The sequence below is a fragment of the Coturnix japonica genome, chromosome 1 (genome assembly GCF_001577835.2).
Source record: "Coturnix japonica isolate 7356 chromosome 1, Coturnix japonica 2.1, whole genome shotgun sequence".
Lineage (NCBI taxonomy): Eukaryota > Metazoa > Chordata > Aves > Galliformes > Phasianidae > Coturnix > Coturnix japonica.
In genome coordinates this window covers 6,495,899-6,517,246 of record NC_029516.1, presented here as the reverse complement: position 1 = coordinate 6,517,246, position 21,348 = coordinate 6,495,899, and the positions used below count along the sequence as shown (strand labels likewise).

General features: G+C 42.9%; 1 protein-coding gene across 6 annotated transcripts in view; it reads left to right on the top strand.

The window, feature by feature from the left end:
• The window catches only part of FAM107B (family with sequence similarity 107 member B), a 75,601-nt gene extending 60,555 nt beyond the window's left edge, over positions 1–15,046 (top strand). For all 6 annotated transcript variants that reach the window (XM_032442107.1, XM_015873619.2, XM_032442114.1 and 3 more), the window contains 3 exons: positions 6,297–6,480; positions 10,501–10,654; positions 11,887–15,046. In XM_032442107.1, the coding sequence (XP_032297998.1) occupies positions 6,353–6,480; positions 10,501–10,654; positions 11,887–12,003 (399 nt within the window). In that variant the 5' untranslated portion in view covers positions 6,297–6,352 and the 3' untranslated portion in view covers positions 12,004–15,046. The remainder of the gene's footprint in view (positions 1–6,296; positions 6,481–10,500; positions 10,655–11,886) is intronic.
• Positions 15,047–21,348: the final 6,302 nt, after the last annotated feature.

The following is a 21,348-nucleotide window of genomic DNA, read 5'->3' as shown; positions in this document are numbered from 1 at the left end:
ATCTTCAGGTTGGCTGTTTGTAGGATAAACAAGCTGGTCTTAAACTGCACATTTTTAAAGCCAAGTGGACTGAGCTCTTTGGATCATACCAATATACGATGTATTCTCCAGTTCTTAGCATTACTGCTTTTGTATTTTGTAGAATCATAGAATCCTTAGAGTTGGAAAGGATTTCTGAAGGCCATCTAGTTCAACCCCCCCTGCACACAGCCACAGCTAGATCAGGTTGCCCAGGGCCTGATCCATCCTGGCCTTGAAGGTCTCAAGGTACCTATAACCTCTCTCAGTCCAAAATTTTGTTATATATACTTATAAAGGTAGGTTTATCTGTTTTGGCTTTTAAGTGGCATAGACTTATTCTCAAATGAATCAAGCGCTCAGGTCTTTCTTGATCATCGTTGTTGCCATCGTTGTAGCATCCAGAAGAGGATTCTGATTTAGAGAGCAGGATTTAACTTAGAACCATAGAATCAAACTGTGATGGAAGATACCTTTACAAGCCATCTAGATGAACTTTCCTGCAGTGAACATGGACATCCACAGCTAGATCAGGTGTGCAGGGCCCCATCCAGCCACACCTTGAATGTCTCCAGTGATGGGGCACCCACCACCTCTCTGGACAGCTTGTTCCAGTGCTTCCCTTCTCATGTTCCTGGACCCTGCATAGAGACACGTATTGCTCTCTCACCTCTCTCATCAGTTCTTGGTGGGCAAAATAAAAACATACAGAAACAACCATCACTGTCTGTTCCTTTCTTGTGTGGAAGAATCTTGCTGAAGTGTGTGAACAAGATTTTAAGAGCATTCAAGACTCACCAGTCTCTTTTTGGCAGCTGATGTCAGATGTTTGAAATGTTTCCATTCCCCATGTTAATGAGATGCTGCTGGCTGCTCTGGATGTTTTTCCCCCAGCAGAAATACCCCTCTTTAATGTTAAACCTTCCTGTGACTGAGAAATGTCTGACTTGTAATGCTGATGGCTTCACAAACAGACCGTCTCAAAAGCAGGACCTCCTGCTAAAAGGCCGTGGGATTTTTTACTTGTTTACTCATAAGTTTTGTACAAAAACACTGATTTTGGTCAGCCTTTCCACTTCCCCCTGCTTTGACTGCTCTCTGTGCCAAAAGCTCCTGTTCCTGTCTCTAGGAAGTCCTTTACCACTGGGTGACACTGTTTGATAGTTCTTCAGATTTGTAATAAAGTCCTGGAAGAAACTGTCCTCTGACTCTTGGAATTTCTGGTTTTGAATTAACACTCTGTTTTTATATAAAATGTAGATTGACCTACTTCTCCTGAACATTGTGTTTACTATGGTGTGTAATAATTACCGTGTAGCACAGAGGTGAAATTGGTTTGGATTACAATAAATTCGTGTTCATTGGTTCTCATGATTTCAGTGTAAAGTGAAAACACTCTTCAAGTCTCTTGTCTCTCTTTCTTTTTTCCAGATAGACTGCAAACTAAGAGGGAACAGTCATTGTGCCCTTACCAGCATCACCCTTTAGCCATTAGACTCACTGGGGATGTAGGCTCTTCTCTTAGCACCCAAGGCTTGACTGAACTTCAAAGCGCAGGAACAGAGATTGCCTGGTAGTGTTTAAGCTGTATTAGAGCCATGAGCAATGCTTTGCATTTAAGAGAACTGTGGTAGTATGGAACACTGGCCCAGATCTTGCATTGCCTTCCCCTTTAGGTGTCAGTGCCAATGCAAACATCTTTAAAATGACCCTTTTTCTTCTGGTTTCTCATCTAGTGGATGTTTTATCTGTGCTGTGTTGACATTACATTCTCAGCAGTACTTAATGGAAGAAAATGAATGTTAACTGGATATCCTTAAGGTTTGGAGTGCTTTAGTTCATATTAATATGACAGTGGGAATAGTTTCAGTAGCTGGTGAGCCCTGCTTTTTTCCAGACTCATGGCATCACTGAAATTGCTTATGGCTGCTCTGGTCAAGTAATCAGGTGCAACACCACAGTTACTGCAAGGAGTATCCATGGTCCTTCAGTCTTTTGGCAGCCATGTGACTAATGAAGCCCTCAGCTTCTGGTACCAATACCTTGTTCCCTAGGTCTGAGGCTGGATGGACCCTGTTCAGTGCCATTGCAATCAGGAGGGTGTTCTGAGTTAATCTGATTGTGTTTATGTGGGCCTAATTGCAATGTCATCTATCAGCCTCACACATTCCTTAAGAGTGTTGCTATAAGATGTGCCATCAGACCGCGGTGAATGAAAGGAGAAGGGTAAATGAACCATTTCTATTTGCATTTAATAGTAGTTTAGGAGGTCTTTCTTACTGCCGTATTCCTGTGACGTAATCCCAACATTATTGCAAAGGAGAAAGGTTACATACCTACAGAGAGTTTATAAAATCTGCCTGTAAGAAAGGTGCTGTTAGTCACACTGTTCTGGCATTGTACTGACAGCAAAATTTCAGGCTTGCTGCTTCATTTAGCCTACTGTGATCCAGACCTCGCTGTTGTTCTGAGCTGCGGAAGCCTGCATGGATAGAAGCCAAACTGCTTGGACATGGGCTGGCATTAGCATCTTGCTTGGGAAGAGTACTTTGCATTCTATTTTCAGCAGCTCTAACTTTAAGAACGAAAGGGTGAACTGTGGGAAGTTATTAATGATATCTGTAATCATGGATTAATCAAGTATATCTTTGTAGTCAAGTGCCTCTTGCTGCACTGAGTGCATTTAGATGAAAATGATAATGGTGAAGGGCTTTGATGTACAGTGTTGAGAAGGTGATTGGAAGGTTCAGTGTGTATAGAAGTAGCTCTTTAGGTTTCTATCCAGGCTGGACTGCGTAAGGCAGCACTGGCTGTTTGAGCTGGCACAGTGAACACTTCTTATTCCAATTCTTCTCCAAGTGGGAAGGAGGAGAGTAAAACCATATTTCTTCCTAAAGAATGCCTTTGGGTTACTTGTAACAAACCGCATGTCTGTGAAGCAGTGTAAAGATCTAAAAATGTAAGTCTTAAAAAACAGTGCTTGATGGTTTGCAGTGCAGCTCAGAACAGATGTTCAGGCTTTTTCCAGAGTAAAATCTGATTTCAAGAGGCATCCAGTGTTTGGGCTGATGCTTCTGGGGAAGATATTAATTCAATAATTTAATAAGGCAAAGAGGAAATGATATGAATTTAGCGTTAATGTAATTTTTGGATCCTAGACTAGTCTTATTTGGATGTTCATCAGTACTCTTAGGCATTTAATTGTCTGTTTTTTAAGGGGCCTCAAGTCTACCTCCGCTTCCACAGCTGCAAATAATTGTGGGAACCATTTGAAGGGTGAAAATGCCTCATATATGTACAGTCATATAAATGTCTGGTGTCTCGCAGGAATTTTTATGTTCAGATTCCATGTGTGTAGGGTGATTTCTGATATGATGAATACCAGAGAGAAAATAAATGCAGTTCCCTGAATACCATGTAAACACGAGCTTTTTTTAGCATGAACTTCCTTCTCTGAAGCCTTATGAGCTCTGTTGCTGCAAACTGGCATCTGGAGAATCCTTCACCAAGTGTTGTTAAGATCTACATTGAATCTGCTGAAAATGCCAGTGGCTGTCCATAACAATCTTGGCACATGTCTTGCAGGGAGTTCTGCTGGACAAACCTCTATAGATGGAAAAAAAAATGAAGAACACCAGAAATGGATGTCTCTTGGAGATCTTCCTCCTAAATGTTACTTTCATTCCTCCAGCATGCAATTATTACACTGAGAACAAGCTCAGCTTGAACATCCTGCCAATCCCAATCTCTTTATCTCAGTTTTGTTGTAAGGTAACAGTGAAATGCAGAAATGGATTGTGCTTGCTCTGTGGATGTTTGGATGATTGAAAGGAGCCTCTCCAGTGCTATGAAGGCAGCATATTCCTGCCAAGTGATTATTTGGATTAAAGCTTGGAAAAATGTAGAATACTTTGTGTAGATTCAGAAGACAGAATTGTGCAGAGACCATTCATAGAATCATAGAATGGCCTGGGTTGAAAAGGACCACAATGATCATCCAGTTTCAACCCCCTGCTATGTGTAGGATCAGCAACCAGCAGACCAGGCTGCCCAGAGCCACATCCAGCCTGGCCTTGAATGCCTGCAGGGGTGGGGCATCCACAGCCTCCTTGGGCAACGTGTTCCAGTGCATCACCAGCCTCTGTGTGAAAAACTTCCTCCTAATATCTCACCTAAACCTTCCCTGTCTTGCCAGGAATGCTGGAGCATTACTAATAACACAATAATGTGCTTCATGTTCCCCTGTGATGATCTGAGAGCTACTCTATGTCTTGTGGCTTGTGCAGTGATGAATAGCAGGGACTCATTGAATAAATTATTATAATTTTCATTGTCATTGTATTAAACTTTGTTTTTGAACTTAAGGGATTCTGTTATTGTTCTTGGCTGATGTACCAACTTGTTGTTTGAATATCAGAATGAAACTCAGTGGTTACACATCCAGCACAGTTCCTGTCTATTGTGCTGAACTCTTGGTGCCTCAGTCTCTTTCCTTTTGTGAAATCTACCTATGTTTCCCTAAATGTTTGCTTTGAAAGGGTGTGGGTAGAAATCACACTGTGTTAATTGTGTTGGTTGTGTATTGCAGGACTGGGATGGTGGCCAGCCCAGATTTGCAATGGTTAGGAGGGGATTCAGTAAGCAGGAGCTGGGTGCCCTACAGTGCCAGCTCTGTTTGGAAATCCAAGCTGAAATCAATTGCAGCTTAATCACACGTGGAAAGCGTCTTCAGTTCCCAAGGGAATTCCATTCATTCACGCTTGCTACTGGTAGAGCTCATGTTACATTAAGAAACCACTATTTCTGACCTTGGAGTTTTGTTCTTAAAAATAGAAATGGGCCAGAAGAAAGAAGAATAGACTCCACTTTAAGTTCTTTGCCAAAAGCAAATGTGCAAGTTGCAAAATATTGCAACAAACTTTCTGAGAAATGATTGAATCCAATTGTTTTTTAGGGGCTTGTGTTAGAAGATCAATATGTTGTTCATGACAAACAGTTGTGGGTGATTCTGCATTTTTCATCTTTGCCTATGCAGATGGGAAACTTGTCTTAAAGAAGCAGCAGGTCATTTTCTGGCTGATTACACAGTTATTCTGTATATAGAAAACTATACTTTTCTGATTATACGGTACTTTTATAGAGAGCTGTGGATGATAAATGCCTTCCAAGAGACTGACAGCCCTACCAGAACAACAGAGCTGAGAGGATGGAAGAACAGAAGTTTATATCCATCCTCTGACCAAAAGAAACCTGTAGATACCAGATTTGTTTTAGTTGTGGTAGGCCTGACGTGAACACCAAGGAAGTACGAATTGCTGCATTCTTACTTCAAATAAATAAAAGGGGAAAAAAAAACCAGTTTATTCAGTCATTCATAAAGAAGATAATCTTCAACACTTCTAAGTGACCTGCGTTGAGAAATAGGCTCTGTTTGGGGTAGTTTTTTGGCCTTTCTATAGGACATGCAATTATACATTACCATGGTCTTTCCAGCAGTGCATGGCAGAAGCTGGAACACAGTTCATCATGAAGCTCAGTGAGCCTGGGAACAGGTTGCCCGTAGAAGCTGTGCAGCCTTGGGGGATGTAGGACCTTGCTGGATAAAGCCTTGAGCATCCTGGTTTGACCCATAGTTAATATTGCCTTCAGCAGGAGGTTAGACTAGAAAACCCCCATCGTGCTTTCAAATGAAGACACTGAAAGGGCTTTACAGGGTACGTTAGACACATTCACATCCAGCATGGCTTCCCTGCATCCAGTGACAAACCAGTGCTGTAGTTTCCCTTCTTCATCCGTAAGCCCACTTGCAGCCCTGCTGCTTGCTGGTGATGTTCTGTATGAAGGTATCCACAACTTATTACACATCTTTTCACTGTGCCAAGAGGTATGCCCTGGTTACAGTGGGATCTGAATTAAAATGCAGATTTAGCTTCTAATGGGAAATATGTGGCAAACCCCAGTGGTTCCCTGACTCATCTCAGAGCTCCGTACTCTACAGCACGCAGCATTCGGCTGTTTTGTCAGTCAGGCTGATGGAGGTCTCTGTCTTTTTCCTTTGTAAAACCCACATGAAGGGATGAAGGGTTTTGAAATATCTACTAAAAAAAATGGTACTGATGTTTGCACTGAGCACATTAATTTACTCAGTCAAAATCTATCCAGAAAAGCTTAAATGTTATTAACATGGTGAAGTGTGCCACTCTGTGTCTTAATACACTGAAAAGCCTTTTGAAAATGTTGATTTACCATAGTCTTTCCCCATCTCTATTGTTTTCCAGATACTGTGAGTAAGGACACCGAACCCAAAGATCCATTTCCCATTCCAAGAAAGATTATGGCTGAACCAGACTACATAGACGATGACAATCCTGAGTTAATTAGACCTCAGAAATTAATTAATCCTGTGAAGTCATCCCGGAATCATCAGGATCTCCATAGAGAGCTGCTCATGAATCAGAAAAGGTAAAAGTCTGACAATGACATGTGCTATTCCCTGACCCCAAACACACAGCTGAGTTTTAGTTGCATCAAAACGATGTTTCACCCCACACCCAGTAGACATATGTTTTTAGTATTAAATCATTATTTCCATTACGAAGACTTTGCCGTGTTACCCACTGTTTACGTGTTGTATAATCAGTGGTGCTGCCTACACCAGCTGCAGGTGGGATACTTAAAAAACCCGTGCATAACCTACAAACAAATGCTGACACAGTAGTTGTATAAGAAAGCTATAGGCTGCCTCACTATTTCATCTGAGTCTTAATCTAACTGAAGGTCTTTCATGTCTGTTTCAATGCTAGTCAAAAACTACACTGAGGATGTCAAACGCAAGATCAGTTGTTGGTCTGTAAAAGCTTCTGTAAATCAGACTTGCCTCTTGGTGTTTGTTCTCCCATCTCATATTTGTTATTTCAGCGCTTTATTTTGTCTTCAGCTCTCAACTTGAATGGATTTTGTCAGATATTCGATAGTCACCAACAATACCATCAAATCTGTGGATTCTCACCATTCCCAGCACTTTTAGGTTAAAGAAACAGTGTATTTTGTTTCAGAAGTTGTTCTGTGGTTACTTGATCTTCCTTATGACGCAGTGATAACCTGATGCCTGCTCTGCTGCTGCACAAGTGTTTCTTTTGCAATTTCTGCTTCCTTCTTCCTGGGACAGGATTGCACAGCTGTTGCTTTATCTGTTGCTTTTGAAGATGTAAAGAACTGGAACTTGATTTCATCAGCTGTGCTGAGACACGGGGGGCTTGGCCCAGGGGTAGACGAGGGTCTGTTGTTAAATCTCTTCAACAACAAAGAACTCCTTTTAAAAAGAGAAAACATTAAAAAATAGCTGCCTAACTACACAGAGGAGAAAAAAAGCCTCCAAGCTTTTGGGACTCCACCATTTAAACGAGTGGAAATTAACATCTGTATAGATTCATGATTTGATGGAAGATATCCAATGTTACTTTGATGTCAGGAGTGTAATCCTGCACGGCTGTCCTAGCAGGAGTAAGTGAAGACATGTTGTCTTCCTGCCTCCTCACAGATTAATTAGGACTTGCAATTCAGGACTCTTATGTAGTCCTTTAATAAGATACATAATTTTAGTCCTGATACTGGCCATGGAACTCATACATTCCTCGGCCACTTGCAATTGGCATGATAGTAGATCTGTTAATCTTTAATCATTATCTTCACATCTCTTCCGATAACTCAAATGCAGGGATTGCAGTGTGGATGCTACTGTATCAGGAAGTGGTTTGGACTTGATTTGCTCCTTTGTCTTTTGCCCTCATTTATCTGCTGCCTGTGCAGTTATTAACTTAGCGCTGCAGTAACACCCTGAGTGTCTTCTCTACAGACTGTCTACAAAACAGAGAACCACTCAAAAGAGATATTACATAGGCAAGGGTGTGAGGATCCCCAAAGCAGAAGTGAAAGAACTATTTCAGAGTGCATTTGAGAATAAAAATTGCTGTTAACACCCATTCAGGCTTTCTGAGATCCAGAACCTTAATAAAGTGGAGGAAGAACTACTTCAGTTCAGCTGGATTTGTGTATTTGGTGGAAGAGTTTATCTTTTTTCCCTTTCTGGCAGGGTGGTATTTTGAGGGGAGAAAAGGGCCTTTTCTGTGTGGAAAAGCAAAATCCTCACAAATGCTAAGCTTAGATACTTAATTCTAAATGAACTGCTTACACAATGCAGCATCTCTTTAGTGATGAAGAAGTAGAAATGTTTTACAGAATGCCAAGTGAATTGGAAGAAACCGGCCTAAATAGGTGTTTGTCCTATTTTTTTTGTTGCTGACGGGATTAAACATCAAAGTCAGTTCCCAGCACCACAGAGTTTAAAGGCATTGAATAGAAGATAGTTGAAGTTTCTCAACTTACAATTTTATTGTAAAGGATGTGGAGACTGCACTAAATTAAGTCTATTTTTTTTTTCCTTTTAAAGTTTATGAAAGCATAAAGCACTTGAAACCAGTATGAAGCTCTTTTCTTTCTGAAGAATATCCTATTACACAAAACAGTTGTGCTGCCCTCAATACCCCCTTCTTCTCTTATTGTGATTTTGATTAGTTGCAGCTGTTAATTTTAGAGCCTTATTGGTGCAGAAATGAAATACTTTGAGGGTTTCAGCAGCAGAAAATCTTTGAAGAGGTGTTTAGGGCTCTGTGCTTTATTCTCTGGTACGAGGCTTTTCCTTGATGTAGGTATTATTTTTGCATTATGCTCTGTTACTGCAAGTTGCCATGTATACAGAGGAATTTCAGTGCTCCGATAGAAGTGGTTAAGCACAGTTTGCTTGCTCCATGCTAAAGTTTTTAAGTCATATTTATCTAGAAAAATCATGAAGAGGTGATACAAGACACCTGCTTAATCCAGTAGCAGCCTGTTTGTTGCTTTCCCTCTCTAAATGCAGGAGAACAGGATTGATGTTACAAGTGTTATTCCACAGCCTGACTACTGATCCCTTTTGATTAGATGGAGAGATCTTCTGCAGGTGTTAGTTATGCTGTAGTTGGGATAAATGGGACATCTAAATCAGCAATGTGTATTGTTACTTAACAGCTTGCATCTGATTCATGGCGACCTTCATTGCTCATCAGTATAGAAGTTACCATTGATTCAGCTCTCACTGACCCAGATGTAGTAGTAGTCATTAATAGTAGTAGCAGTAGTCATTATAATAAAATATTACCTCAGCTTTTTCTCTGCCTGACTTAATTTTTAACTGCTGAAATGTAATTAAAATAGCGTGAAACATAAAATATTAATACAGTCTTGTAGCTCGTTGCATTCAGGCCATGAGATACATTATGAGAAGTATGGAGCAGCATGTGGTGTTGCTAAATATTTGATTTTGCTGCCAGGGTATGTACACTGATAGAATGTTGCATAATATATGGAGTCGCTCATAGATGCCACTTTAAAATGGCTTTTTAATATATTTTTAGACGTGCTGTCAGATACACATGGAAGAATTAAGCAACCACAGATAATATACAGTGAGAGGTGGTGAAAATAAGCTTTTTTGGAAAGCTTCTTCAGATTATTGAATTTCTTGTAACTGCAGTTAAAAATGGCTGATGTTACACTCATACCATCATCCTCCCAGTGAAGGCTACAGTAACAAAGGCATCGTTTGGATCTTTCTGCTCCAACTAATAATGGAATGATGAGGATATTCCAAATAGAACCCGAGAATATCTCGAGTTGGAAGGGACTCAAAAGGATCATTGAGTCCAACTGCAAACACTTTTTCATTTTAGAGTAGTGGGCTTGGAAAATATTTTGCCCTAACTAAAATCTCATCAGAGGGAGCATCCCTTCCCCCTTTGTCCAATCTCCAAGGTGACTGCGAGTTTTTTTGGGGGTTCTTTTTGTTGTTTTAGCCCCTTTCTGTGTGATTTTCAACATAGCCTGGGAACTCTCTCTGTTCTCAATGGAAATAGTGTAGCACCAGGCGTGCCTAAAGCTGCCATATTGTCAAGGAAGGACTGAATTAATGATTTCCAGGAGCAACATGACAAAATCCGGAGGGACAATGTGTTTTTGTTCTGTCTGTGCAGACTTTGTGCCCAGTGCAGGACTGTGCAAATGCAATTGCTCTGAATTACCAGCTAGCTTTCTCTGTTTTCCAAAATTAGTTTTCAGCTCTTGATTTTTGATGTTTTTCAAGTTGGTTCTTCTGGAATGGAGAAAAGAGAGGGAAGGCTGAAGGTGGAAGCCGTAACAGCGAATTATTCAGGAGAAACACTAGTATGTGGCAAATATTCTCAGTAATAATATGGCTTCATTTCCAGCTGATAGAGACCGATACATCTTCTGTCCATTTTTTTTCTTTTAATTAAATATTTGTATTTCAAAGTACCCAAATGGGCAGCCAGTTGACTTGAGAAAACCTGCCTATGGTTCACTGTGAATGTCAGCTTATTAAAAAATGATCTTTCTTCCTTCTCCCCTCTACTCCTGTTTAATTTGAAGGGGTCTTGCACCTCAGAACAAACCGGAGTTACAAAAGGTGATGGAGAAAAGAAAAAGAGATCAAGTTATTAAACAGCAAAAAGAAGAGGAGGCACAAAAGAAGAAGTCAGACCTGGAAATAGAGCTACTGAAACGGCAGCAGAAACTGGAGCAGGTAAGATGGGATCTAACACTGACTTTACATATCAATCTCTGAGCTCAACACCTGGTATTTCCTTTCTAAGGAAGAAACAGCAGATGATTTTTGTCACAGTTCCTCTGACAAAATGCAGATAAATTGTTTACAGTAAGAACAGATGTTAGACTGCAGTGCATTAAAACTAGACACTCGATGAATAAAAACCTCAGTCGTTTCTTCTGGTCTGTGCAGAAAACTAGGTGACTTTCTGAGGCTATGGAGGGTCTTTTTAATGAATGAGCCCATTGGCTTTTTCAAATGAAGGAAAGCATTCTCATACCCTAAGTACAGAATTATATGGAGTTGCAGTCTTTTGCTGGGACACATAACTGCTAGGCAAAGTGACAGCGAAATGAATCTGGGCCTCTTAAGGCACTCTGTGTACCTTAGAGGCAAAATTTCTTCAGTTAAATACCTCATGTATTTACAGAAACAAATTTCTCAACAGAAATCAATTAAATCAAATAACTCCCTTGAAAATGAGGTTTAGTCACATCAGCCCTCAGAGAGATATGGTCAGCTTCAGGTGGCTTAGTCTGTGGGAAGATGCCTGGTTTGGAATTCAGCCACTCAAGGACACACATAGAATAGAAAATTCCCTTAGAAGAGGAAAAGCCTGCCCACTGCAAGTAATGTTGTCACTTTGTAAGCATCGTAGGTATGTCATTAATTGACAGAATGACACATGGAGGAATTGTGTCATGATTTACTGTAATAGGGCATGTTCCTCATCAGTGAACCAGTGACAAAGGAGACATCACTGAGGTGAGCTAAATAAGACCAACAGTGTGGTCCCCATTAATCAGAGAGACCATGGTGTGTGTTCTAAGAGAAAGATCCTTTCGGGAGCTTTTGTTAGTTTTCTGAAGGGTTGTTTCCTTCTTTCTGGTGATGTGACCTGTCTGCCTTCACTGTGGGTTGCTAAGCAGTCCTTATTTTGCACAGTATGTAAGTAAGGTTCTGCATTAGCACGTAGTGCAGGTTTTTGCAGCCTGCTGGAATGAGCTAGAGCCAAAGGTTTGAAAAGGCTGGTAGTTTGTGAGAACAGATAGTCCCAAAGAAATTCAACTTGAACTTTTCTATGAGAGAAAGAAAGGAAGCAATTTAAATTGTTTTGCATGGCCAGTTATTGGAACTGTTACATTTTTGTCTTTTACTTTGATCATCCCTTTTATATGCTTTTATTTAACACCTGAATCTCTTTTAAGCTGGAACTGGAGCAACAGAAGATACAAGAAGAGCAGGAAAATGCACCTGAATTTGTCAAAGTCAAGGGTAACTTGAGGAGGACGGTCCAGGAAGCTACAGAAGCGCCAGACTCATAGAGGCAGCGCCCACTAAGACTTCCAGCTTTCCTGCTGTGGCTGCAGAGAGACTTTTGCAAGTTGTCTCAGATTTGCCCCGTCAGGAGGGAAAGGAACAGCATCCACCTGACACTTATTGAAGATGAGATTTTTGTTTCCTAGGATGTGTGGATTATAAAGACTGTAACAGATCGACTTGCCAAATGCAGTTCTGGGATTGATGCGTGGCATCAGTGTCATGGACCAGTCTGAAGTGCTTACTCAGAGATTTTAACCAGGGATAGTAGGGAAGCTTCTTCAGTGTTGCACTGCTTTTTCTCTTGTGATTCTAGTTTAGTGGAGGTACACAGATGATATTTTGCTTTAAATCAAAACAAACTCCTCCTGTGATATCTTAGGAAACTTTACTGTGCAGATAAGTTTTCTCCATCTAGACCTAAAGCCTGTTTATATCTCACAATATATTTGTGTTCATTTGGAACTTTTATCAAATATGGGATGACAGGAGGGGTGTTAATCACTGATGGCCATCCCCACAGGGATGGGCACTTGCAGGCAGAATGGGAATGCTTAAAATTCACCAGCAGCGAACAGGTGAGCAGCCTTAAAGCCCAGTTCTCCCTGTTTAGCGTGCAGAATGTGGGCTAAGAAAGAGCAGAAATCTGGTGATCCTCTTACCAGAGAATCAAGAAGCTGATTTATCTCTGTCTTTAAACCTCTCCCTTAAAATGTTGTTTGAAGGTCTGTACAGTGCTACCTGTGTATTTACCTCTCTTACCTCTCAATGCAAAATGACCTGTTTTCTAATCTTTGTATTTTGAAATCCTACCTACTTTACTGCTGTGGCCTTTCTCCTCCAAGAACATACTGGTCTGAGTGCAGTGTTAGCACATGACTCATTTGCTGGAACTGAAATCAGGAGTCTTTTCTGCCATCAGTTCCTGCTCAGCTCTTGCAGGGATTTTATGTAGCTCCTGCAACAGAGTCCAACTGATGGTTGGAATCTACCAAAATGGAGAACTCTTCCCTGAAGTGAGGCATAAAATGACATTCATTTTATCCCGTCCTTCCTTTAGTCTCATCAGAGGGGAAATGTGTTACCACTGACTCTTCAGGTCCAATTCCATCACCTTCTGCCTTTCTGCAAGTTATTCCATGACTTGCCATTAAATAAAATACTGTTGAGTTTTATAGGGATGGCAGAATCTGATCCTTCATGCTTATGACTACTAGTTATCCAGGAAAGCCTGGGATGCGGAGGGGGAAAGGGGGGAACAGATTACTCTTGTAGGCTTATAGGGTTGGATTCTTACCTGGTGTGAGTAGGTGCAGATATTTTGTCTTCGGAAAGTGGGGAGGAATCCTCATCTTCTTTGCTTAGCATATTCCTAGCTCTCACTAAAGCTGTGCTCATCCGTATCAGCTGAGGATCTAATCATAGTCTTTGCCTTAGGATGCTAAATGAAACGATTTTGACTCTGTATTTATAAAGGACATAACTGTTTGAGAATACTTTTTTACTAATATCAACAGTGGCGTGTTTGTATTGTGGGGGAGGGTTTGTTGGTTTGCTTTTTTAGTTTCTTTTGCCTTTCCTGTAAGTATCAGATGTTTTAAACACAATTTCAGCATAGCGCTTGGGACAAAATGCTCCCAATTAGCAATGTTTCCTAGAGACAGACTTCAGTTTCTCAAGATCCAGGCATTTATTATGAGGACATAATCAGATCAAGAGTAAATTGAATTGCGATAAGTGTGTTGCCATTGATTTAGATTTGCAGTGTGACTCATATCTAGATGATTAAATGTGAAGATGGTCTGCCAGACCGTTCTGATTATGGAGTTACAAAGGACAAAGGCCAAATATGACTCTTAGTATTTTCTCAGAAGAGGAACACTCAGTGCTGCAGATTCTTCCTTACTCTTCCTTCCTCTATAAGGAGAGAACCTTCATTTCTGGCATTTGCACTGTTTAGAGTTGTTCCATATTGTTGATTGTTGGGACAGTGTTACATACCAGAGTTCCATGCCACACATTTTACCTTAACCGTCCCCAGCCTACCAAACTTTATGTCTGTTGGCTTCTACTCTACAATTAACCTTCTGTTCAGCATGGAAATGTCTGAGAATCGGTGAGGAAACCCTCCTCTGGCTTCAGCAGGCTATTTCTTTGCAGCCCTTTGTCTTCAGTGAACGTAGCAATCCTACTGTGCAGGCGCAGCAAGGTGAATGGAGTTGGGTGCAATCCAAATGGCACCAGAGTCGGTAGGGACAACAGTTTCTCCTGGACTTCTGTAAGCATTGGATTGGGCCCTTGAAAGTGGAAAGTATGTTGCTTCCTCTCCATATCAGCTTGTGATTCAGGGTAGTTTCTTGTTACTAAACACAGGCAGCCAGAAAAACCCCTTGTACATACAGTGTGAAGTAGGTTTGTTTTTCTTCCATTTGGAGTTCATTCTGCATACGAGCAGAATATCAGCGTGTTCATTAGCACATCTTTGAATCCTGCTGACCTTTTAGTCTAGGAATCCGAATCACTCTCCTATTGATTTGACAAGCAAAAGCCTGTCTTTAATGTCAGGATTGGGCTGGGCTGGGTAGCTCTTACATGGCTCCTCAGCTATCAGAGCATGGGTGGCTACCCACGTTAGACACTGCTTGCTGATGGAGGTGAGCTATTCCTGATCTGCCCTTCAGCTCCTGGGGATCTGAAGCAGTCCTGCAAACACTGCAGTGATTTGAAAATGGCTTTCTTACTTTGACCCCTTCCGCCTCTAATAAGGCAGTACTTCATAAAAATTCTTGCTTTTGATAGTATAGCAGTAAACTTTTTTAGCATTTTTGTGGCTTTAACCTTCTGTTAATATCTGCACTTGTTTGAGTGTACATATATAAATATATATAAATATAAAAAAAGGGAGCCTTAAAGGATTTGTTTTCATAATTTAATATTTTTTGTATTTGCTCTTGTACAATTGTTTTTAACTAAAGGTATTACAAAAAGGAGGAATACTTAGAACCAAAGTTATGCTTAATAAAATCTTCTACATGCTTGGAGTATGCAGCGGTGTCTGTCACGTCCTGTTGGAATCAAAACTGTGGGGTCAGCACTGAAATATCCAGCTGATAGAAAATCGTGAAGCATCAAGGCTGTGGTGACTTCTGGGTCCTTAAAACTGCATCCACAGAATCACAGAATGACCCGGGTTGGAAGGGACCTCAAGGATCATGTAGTTCCAACCCCAGTCCGTGTTCATATTTGCAACATTGCTGGTAAGGTAATTTGCAGGAGAAAGGTAAGTTGTGTCTCTTAGTCCTGTTATCTCCCCATGTCTTTAAAGAGGGTTTTTTAGCTAGTGTAAGGTGAGACAATGAGGGGAAACCAAACAATTTTTGGCAGTCATTCCTTCTAAGTTTATCAAGGCAGAATTCAGCCTTGGAACCACAAGCATTACTATTGCTCCACTGAAAAAGGCAGTGAGGAAGCAGTAACGAGTCTGCTCCTGCGTTCAGTCTTGCAAAGGTGCTTTTAATTTAGCTACCGCTCAACCCTGTGTTTCTTATATGAGAAAGATGGTAAGGTGGAAGAAAGTACATGCACAGATTTGCTGGCTTAAGGTCAGATTGTTCTGTGCCTTTGAAAGCAAAATCTTATGTTAATAGAAGGAGAGGAAGCAGGCAGGGCAGTGGAAACATGGTTGAAACAGGTGTGAGTGATCAGCTCACCCCAAAGAACCTCAGCTGATCCTGGAGCTCATCCCCAAGTAGCAGGGGACAGGTGTTGGTGGATGGGGAGACAGAGCAGAGTGCGGTGAAATGAAGTGGGGGAGGAGGAGCAGAGTGATGAATTCAGAACAGATGTCAGGAAATGCTTTTTCCTTCAGAAACTGCTCGGCATGTGGAATGGATCCTGGCAGTAATGCTGATGCAATGGTGCTGGGCCTGCTCCAGGAGCTGTCAAACGTGGGGGAGGTAAGAAAGAATAGAGTTAATACAGAGTAGATTTCTATGGTCTGGTGGAGATACTGCTCTCCTACCTCAAGCATATCCAAATGTGTTTTGAATTATCCTTTGATATTTCACTCCAGCTCCAGAATGAAAACAAAGTGGAGGACATTTGATATTTCTTTTGCAGCAAGTCCAGCGGAAAAGCTGATCTTCCTTTTGCACGCCTTTTTGGATCACACTGAGCTAATGCATTTTGTCGTGTGGCTTTGCAAGCATAGGTCTGTTCTACTCACAGCGAGGGCTCTGCTTGTGCTCCTGTGGCCATGTGCAACTTGGCTGTGCCGTGCCATAGCTATATGGAGAGAAGTACTCTCCAAACCAAGTTTTCTTGGTTGCAGATGCAGGAGCTGTAGGTGTCATTCATGCCTTAAAATGGCTGATGGCACGGTGACCAGAGGTGCAAAAGAACTGAGCAAAATGGCTGGAGATGAACCAGCTTCAGTGGTGCTGTTCCTGTAGTATGGAATGGTTGGGGTCAGGCCATGGCACCATCACTTGCTGCCTACATTCCCTCTCTGACCAAGACAGGGATTTTCTATCCCACTGACTGGTTACTGAGGGGTTCCGTGTTGCCATCCCTTCTGAAAAGGGCTGGGGACAAGCAATGTGCCCTGGTTCAAGCAGCAAGGGGAGGTGGTATCTCTACAGTTGTGACGAGGATGATGGAACACCTGAGAGGGGATCCAGGCACCACAATCCCCCCTTCTACAGCTGTAGCACTTAATTATCCGAGTCATCATATTCGGAATTAGCTTCTATTACGTACCCAAGCCCGATCTCTCTGGAGGATGGCATGAGCAATTTAACACAGATTGAGGTTGGCACCATGAAACTTCAGTCTGATTAGATGGGAAGAAGAAATGTACTTCTTTCCTCCTCTTCAGCTGTTCTGAAAGCAACCTTTCGTAACGCAATTGAAATGCCAAGTCTACTTCATCGGGCTTGAAAATTAAAAAGCAGCCATTGAGCTTCAACCCTTTACAGGGGATTGACTGGGATCATGTGCCACTGGGTATGAAGGGGCAGAGGACACTGCCTGCAGAGCAGTCCCTTTGCAACAGTGGGACTTCATCAGCTCTGGGCTCGGAGCACAGCAGCCTGGTGCATCCCACACCATTTCACACCCTGTTTTCACACAGGGTGTGAAAACGGGGAACGTTCAGGCATAAAGAGCAGACAGAACCGAGAGCAGCATTCATTGCTGAGCAGCATTGCGCTGCGTGCGGCTCCGGGCTGCACCCGCTGCTGCCATCTCCTGGACACGGGGAGCGGAGCGATGTTGGGCGGTTCGGGGGGGGTTGATTTCAGTGATTCATGAGATGGGTTTACAAATGCTTTATGGGGTTGCAGTCCCCACAGATGTGTTCACTGTGGGCCATAGGGATGCTTTGCCAATGACATGAAGGTGTTGTTGCAGTGGTGGATCCCTGCAGAGCCCCGGAACGTTGTCAGAAGGCATTTAAGCCCCCAGGTGTGCTGGGGCTGGGGCACACCTCCAGGGTTCATCCTCACCCCAGGTCCTGATATCAGCCCGTGGAGACACCTCCAGCCATCAGCAGCGGTGCTGGCCCTGTTGGAGAGCATTGCTGTATCTTTCCTCATGGGTTGGGCAGGGCACAGACCTCGCCAGAGAATTGGAATCATTCAGGGTCAGGCTGGGCAGCTCTGAGCACCTGATCTGGCTGTAGGTGTCCCTGTTCATTGCAGGGGATGATGTTAGATGGCCTTTTAGGGTCCCTTCTCATTCAAGCAATTCTATGATTCTGTGATTGCTCTGACTCACAAAGGGGCTCAGTGGGACACCATTAAGATCCCAGGTTCCTACTCATCCCTCTTCAGTTTCCATCTTGGTCTACAAACCTCTTCTCCCTCTTTTCCCCCCTTCTGAACCCTTCCTGTTCTCCCTAAAGTTTTCCCCTTCCCCATCCCCGCTCTCCATGCTCTCAGTGCCAGCAGCATCCTCCTGTTGCCATAACAACGAGCATCAGCCCGGCCAAATCAGCCAGACCCAGCCACACTTCCCTGCCTGCATCAAACCATATCCCAACGTGTGAACACTCTCACTTCCTCCTCCAGCCTTCACCGTCTGTCTACAGGGGGGAGTGCTCCATTTGGGGGCTGCTGGCCCCCTGCACAGCCATGTGTGCGCCTTCCTCCTCTTACACAGACACGCCTGTGCCCTGTAAGATCATATATGTAAGGCACAGCCAGCCCTGCTCCTGTGTTGGGGTTAAGACCTGTAGGTGACATTTGGCAATGAACAGGGATACCTACATCTAGATCAGATGTTCAGAGCCCCATCTGACCTGACCCTGCACCGTTTTTGCAGCTTTGCTTGCATCTTGAATATCAGCTACTGATATTTTTGGTGCTTTGGTGCTGTTGACCTCAATATAACTTTGCTTCTTTATATATGTAGCTTTGGATTTAAAAACACGCTTCTTTTGATTCGGCACAGATTGCTGCATTGAAAAGCACCCTCATTCCAAAGCAACTGAGCTTATTCTTTGTAAAACAGCTCTTAGGTACAAAATGCTTTTGGCTGAGCACACAGATGGGCTTTTCACACAGCCTGGTTCTGATAACTGAGAGAAGGCTCAAGACAGATTTGAGATGCTGCAGCCCCTCCGACATTGTGAGGAAGCATATGTTCTAAATGGGACCACGGGGGTCAGTGCCCCTTTGTGCGGTGCTTCCATCCTATGAGGAAGAAGTCAGGATGTCTTTAATGAAACCAGTCCATGCTGTGGGTTCTTTTGCCAGACAGCGACTGGCTTCCTTAAGTATGGGTTGAGTGGGAGAGGACCTTAAAGATCATCCAGTTCCAACCCAGGCATGGTTGTCACCCGCCTGGACAAGTGTACCAATGGTGGCATCCTTATGCTTAGATTAATTTAAAACCGATCATATTTTGGATGTCTGAGCTTCCAAATAAGAGGAAAGCATCTAAGAAAAGGCCTGCATGGTTAAATGATGCTATTCACTGAAAACATTTTGAATAACAACTCCTCCACAGCAGCTGTCCTCATAAAGGCAAGGACTGAGCCAAGGAAGCTTCAAAAATCACTTGCTGTCTTGCAGATGTCACGGTTATCCTAAGTGAAGATACATGACTCCAGTCACTGTGTTCCATCTCCTGTGAGGCAGTGGTTAGCTAATGGAAAGATCAGTGTGTTGGGTCACAGATATCCCTGTATGGGGCAGGCAGAGCCAACATCAGTGCTAGGAGCAGGGCTGGAGATGTTCGTGGCTGTGCTGTGAGCACACGCGGCTCTGCCGCTCCTCATAGTGTTTAAATGTGGTTTGAGTCCATTGCAGGACAAACACAATGTGGGCAGGGCTGTGTGTGTGTGTGTGCCAGGGGAAAACTGCCTTCAAACTGCTCATAAAGAAAAACAAAAAGCAGAGTGGTGTTTGAATCTTCTTATGGCGGTAGACCTTTCTTCCTGTTGGAAGGAGTGTGGGGGAAGCGTGGCCTCAAGCCTCATACAGAACTGTTTGTGTTCCTGCAAGTCCCACAAATGCCACATGCCCTGAAGTCCACTGTTTTGTTCAGATGTTGCTGTACAAAATAATGTTGTGAATGATGTATTTGATTATTTTTAGACCTCAGCTTTCAGCCCTGCTCTTTGTGCAGCTCTATTTTGCTCTTGTCAACCATTAGCTATGTTCAGATGTAGTTACCTACCCTCCCCCCCCCCCCCAAGTATCTTGTTATCTGCAGCATCACTTTGCTGTGAACACAAAGAAGCACAGAACCATCTCCAAACAATGCACAGCTCCTTGGAAGCAGCCTCCTACCATTGACCCCTGCTTTCCCTTACTCTTTTTACATGAAATTAATGGAGAGAGTGAACCTGATCCTGAGGTCTGAATGAGGAACAAGGAGCCAAAAAGCTGCTGGGCTGTGTTCCTGGCGCTCTGTTCAGCTCACTGTGTGGTCTTGGGCACCTCCTGCTCCAACCCAACCATGGCAGCTCCTCACTCTGTAAACTCTCAACATCCCGCTGGGTTCGGTAGGACACTCCATGTCATGTCTAAAAGTGTCTGCATTTGGGCCTTTGTCTGGGGGTAGTGCATGGGGTGCAGTGGGGATGGGTGACATCTGGATAGAAACGTGGTCTGAATTTTGGGTGGTCCTGTCTGCAGCCAGGAGTTGGACTCAATGATCTTTGTGGATCCCTTCCAACTTGGGATATTCCTTAATTCTGTGATTCTATGATGACCAAAAACAAGCTGGCACACAGGAGGAGGAGGATATAGGACACAGGACACAGCTCCCAGCCACTCCTGGGATCTTCTTGAGACGTGTGCCATGAAAGAGAGTTTCTTATGCAAGAGAGCTTCAGGCTTATTCCTACACCCACAGCTATTTCCTCTGTCTCATGTTTTGCCTGGACAGAAAACTGAGCTGCCTTCAGGTCATTACTTAACATTGGTTGTGGTGATTTAGAAATCCCAGTACTATTTAACATGAATTGTCTGCCTCTAAGTGCCACTTTGAAGATGTATCCTCCTGTGATTAAAATTGATCAGAAAGTCTAGAAGAGGAAAAGTGGTATTTGATAAAATCTACTTTCTGATTTTTGGAAGGGTGCCTGGAAATATTTCTAAATTTCAGTATTTTTCTGAGGAAAAAAATATGTAAAATTGGAAAGCAAGGGGAGAGTTCCGGTGGCATGGATTATTTGTATGCCTAGCTCATGAAGATCATGAAGACCATAGGTCTGTGCAATGAGGATTCTGGATTGGAAGGAACCTTCAGGTGCCTCTGGTCCAACCCTTGCTTAGATCAGGGCCAACTTCCAGTCACAGATGGTTGGACTTGATGATCTCAGTGGTCTTTCCAACATTAATGATGCTATGATTCTATAAGCTTAAAACAGGTTACCTTTGGCTTCATCCATCTGAATTTTGAGTATCTCTAAGGTTCTGGAAATGGTTTTGTACAGAGAAAGCATGTGAAGGAGTGAAGCTTGGAGTATGGCCAGAAGAGCCACAGCAGGAAAAAGCAGTACACTGCAAAGGAGACGGTAGCCCAAAAGTATCTGCAGCTGTTGGGTGTTGATGGCATCACACAGGTGTTCAAGACATGCAACAGGAGAGCACGAACAAAAAGTGGAGTCAAAGTGGTATTGCATCTTCTGTGTCTGCAGCCAGGTCAACACGTTTGTGGCCTTGCAGCTTCCACGCCCAGCAAGAATCAAACATCCTTCTACATCTGATGAGCTGCACTGCCTTAGCCATGTGGGTAACACTGGGCTTGGGTTCAGCCCTTGGGAGATGGTGATAAGTAGTCAAATGAGATGCAGGATGCCATCACAGTCAGACCAGCCGTAAATTTAAGCGCTTTGTTCT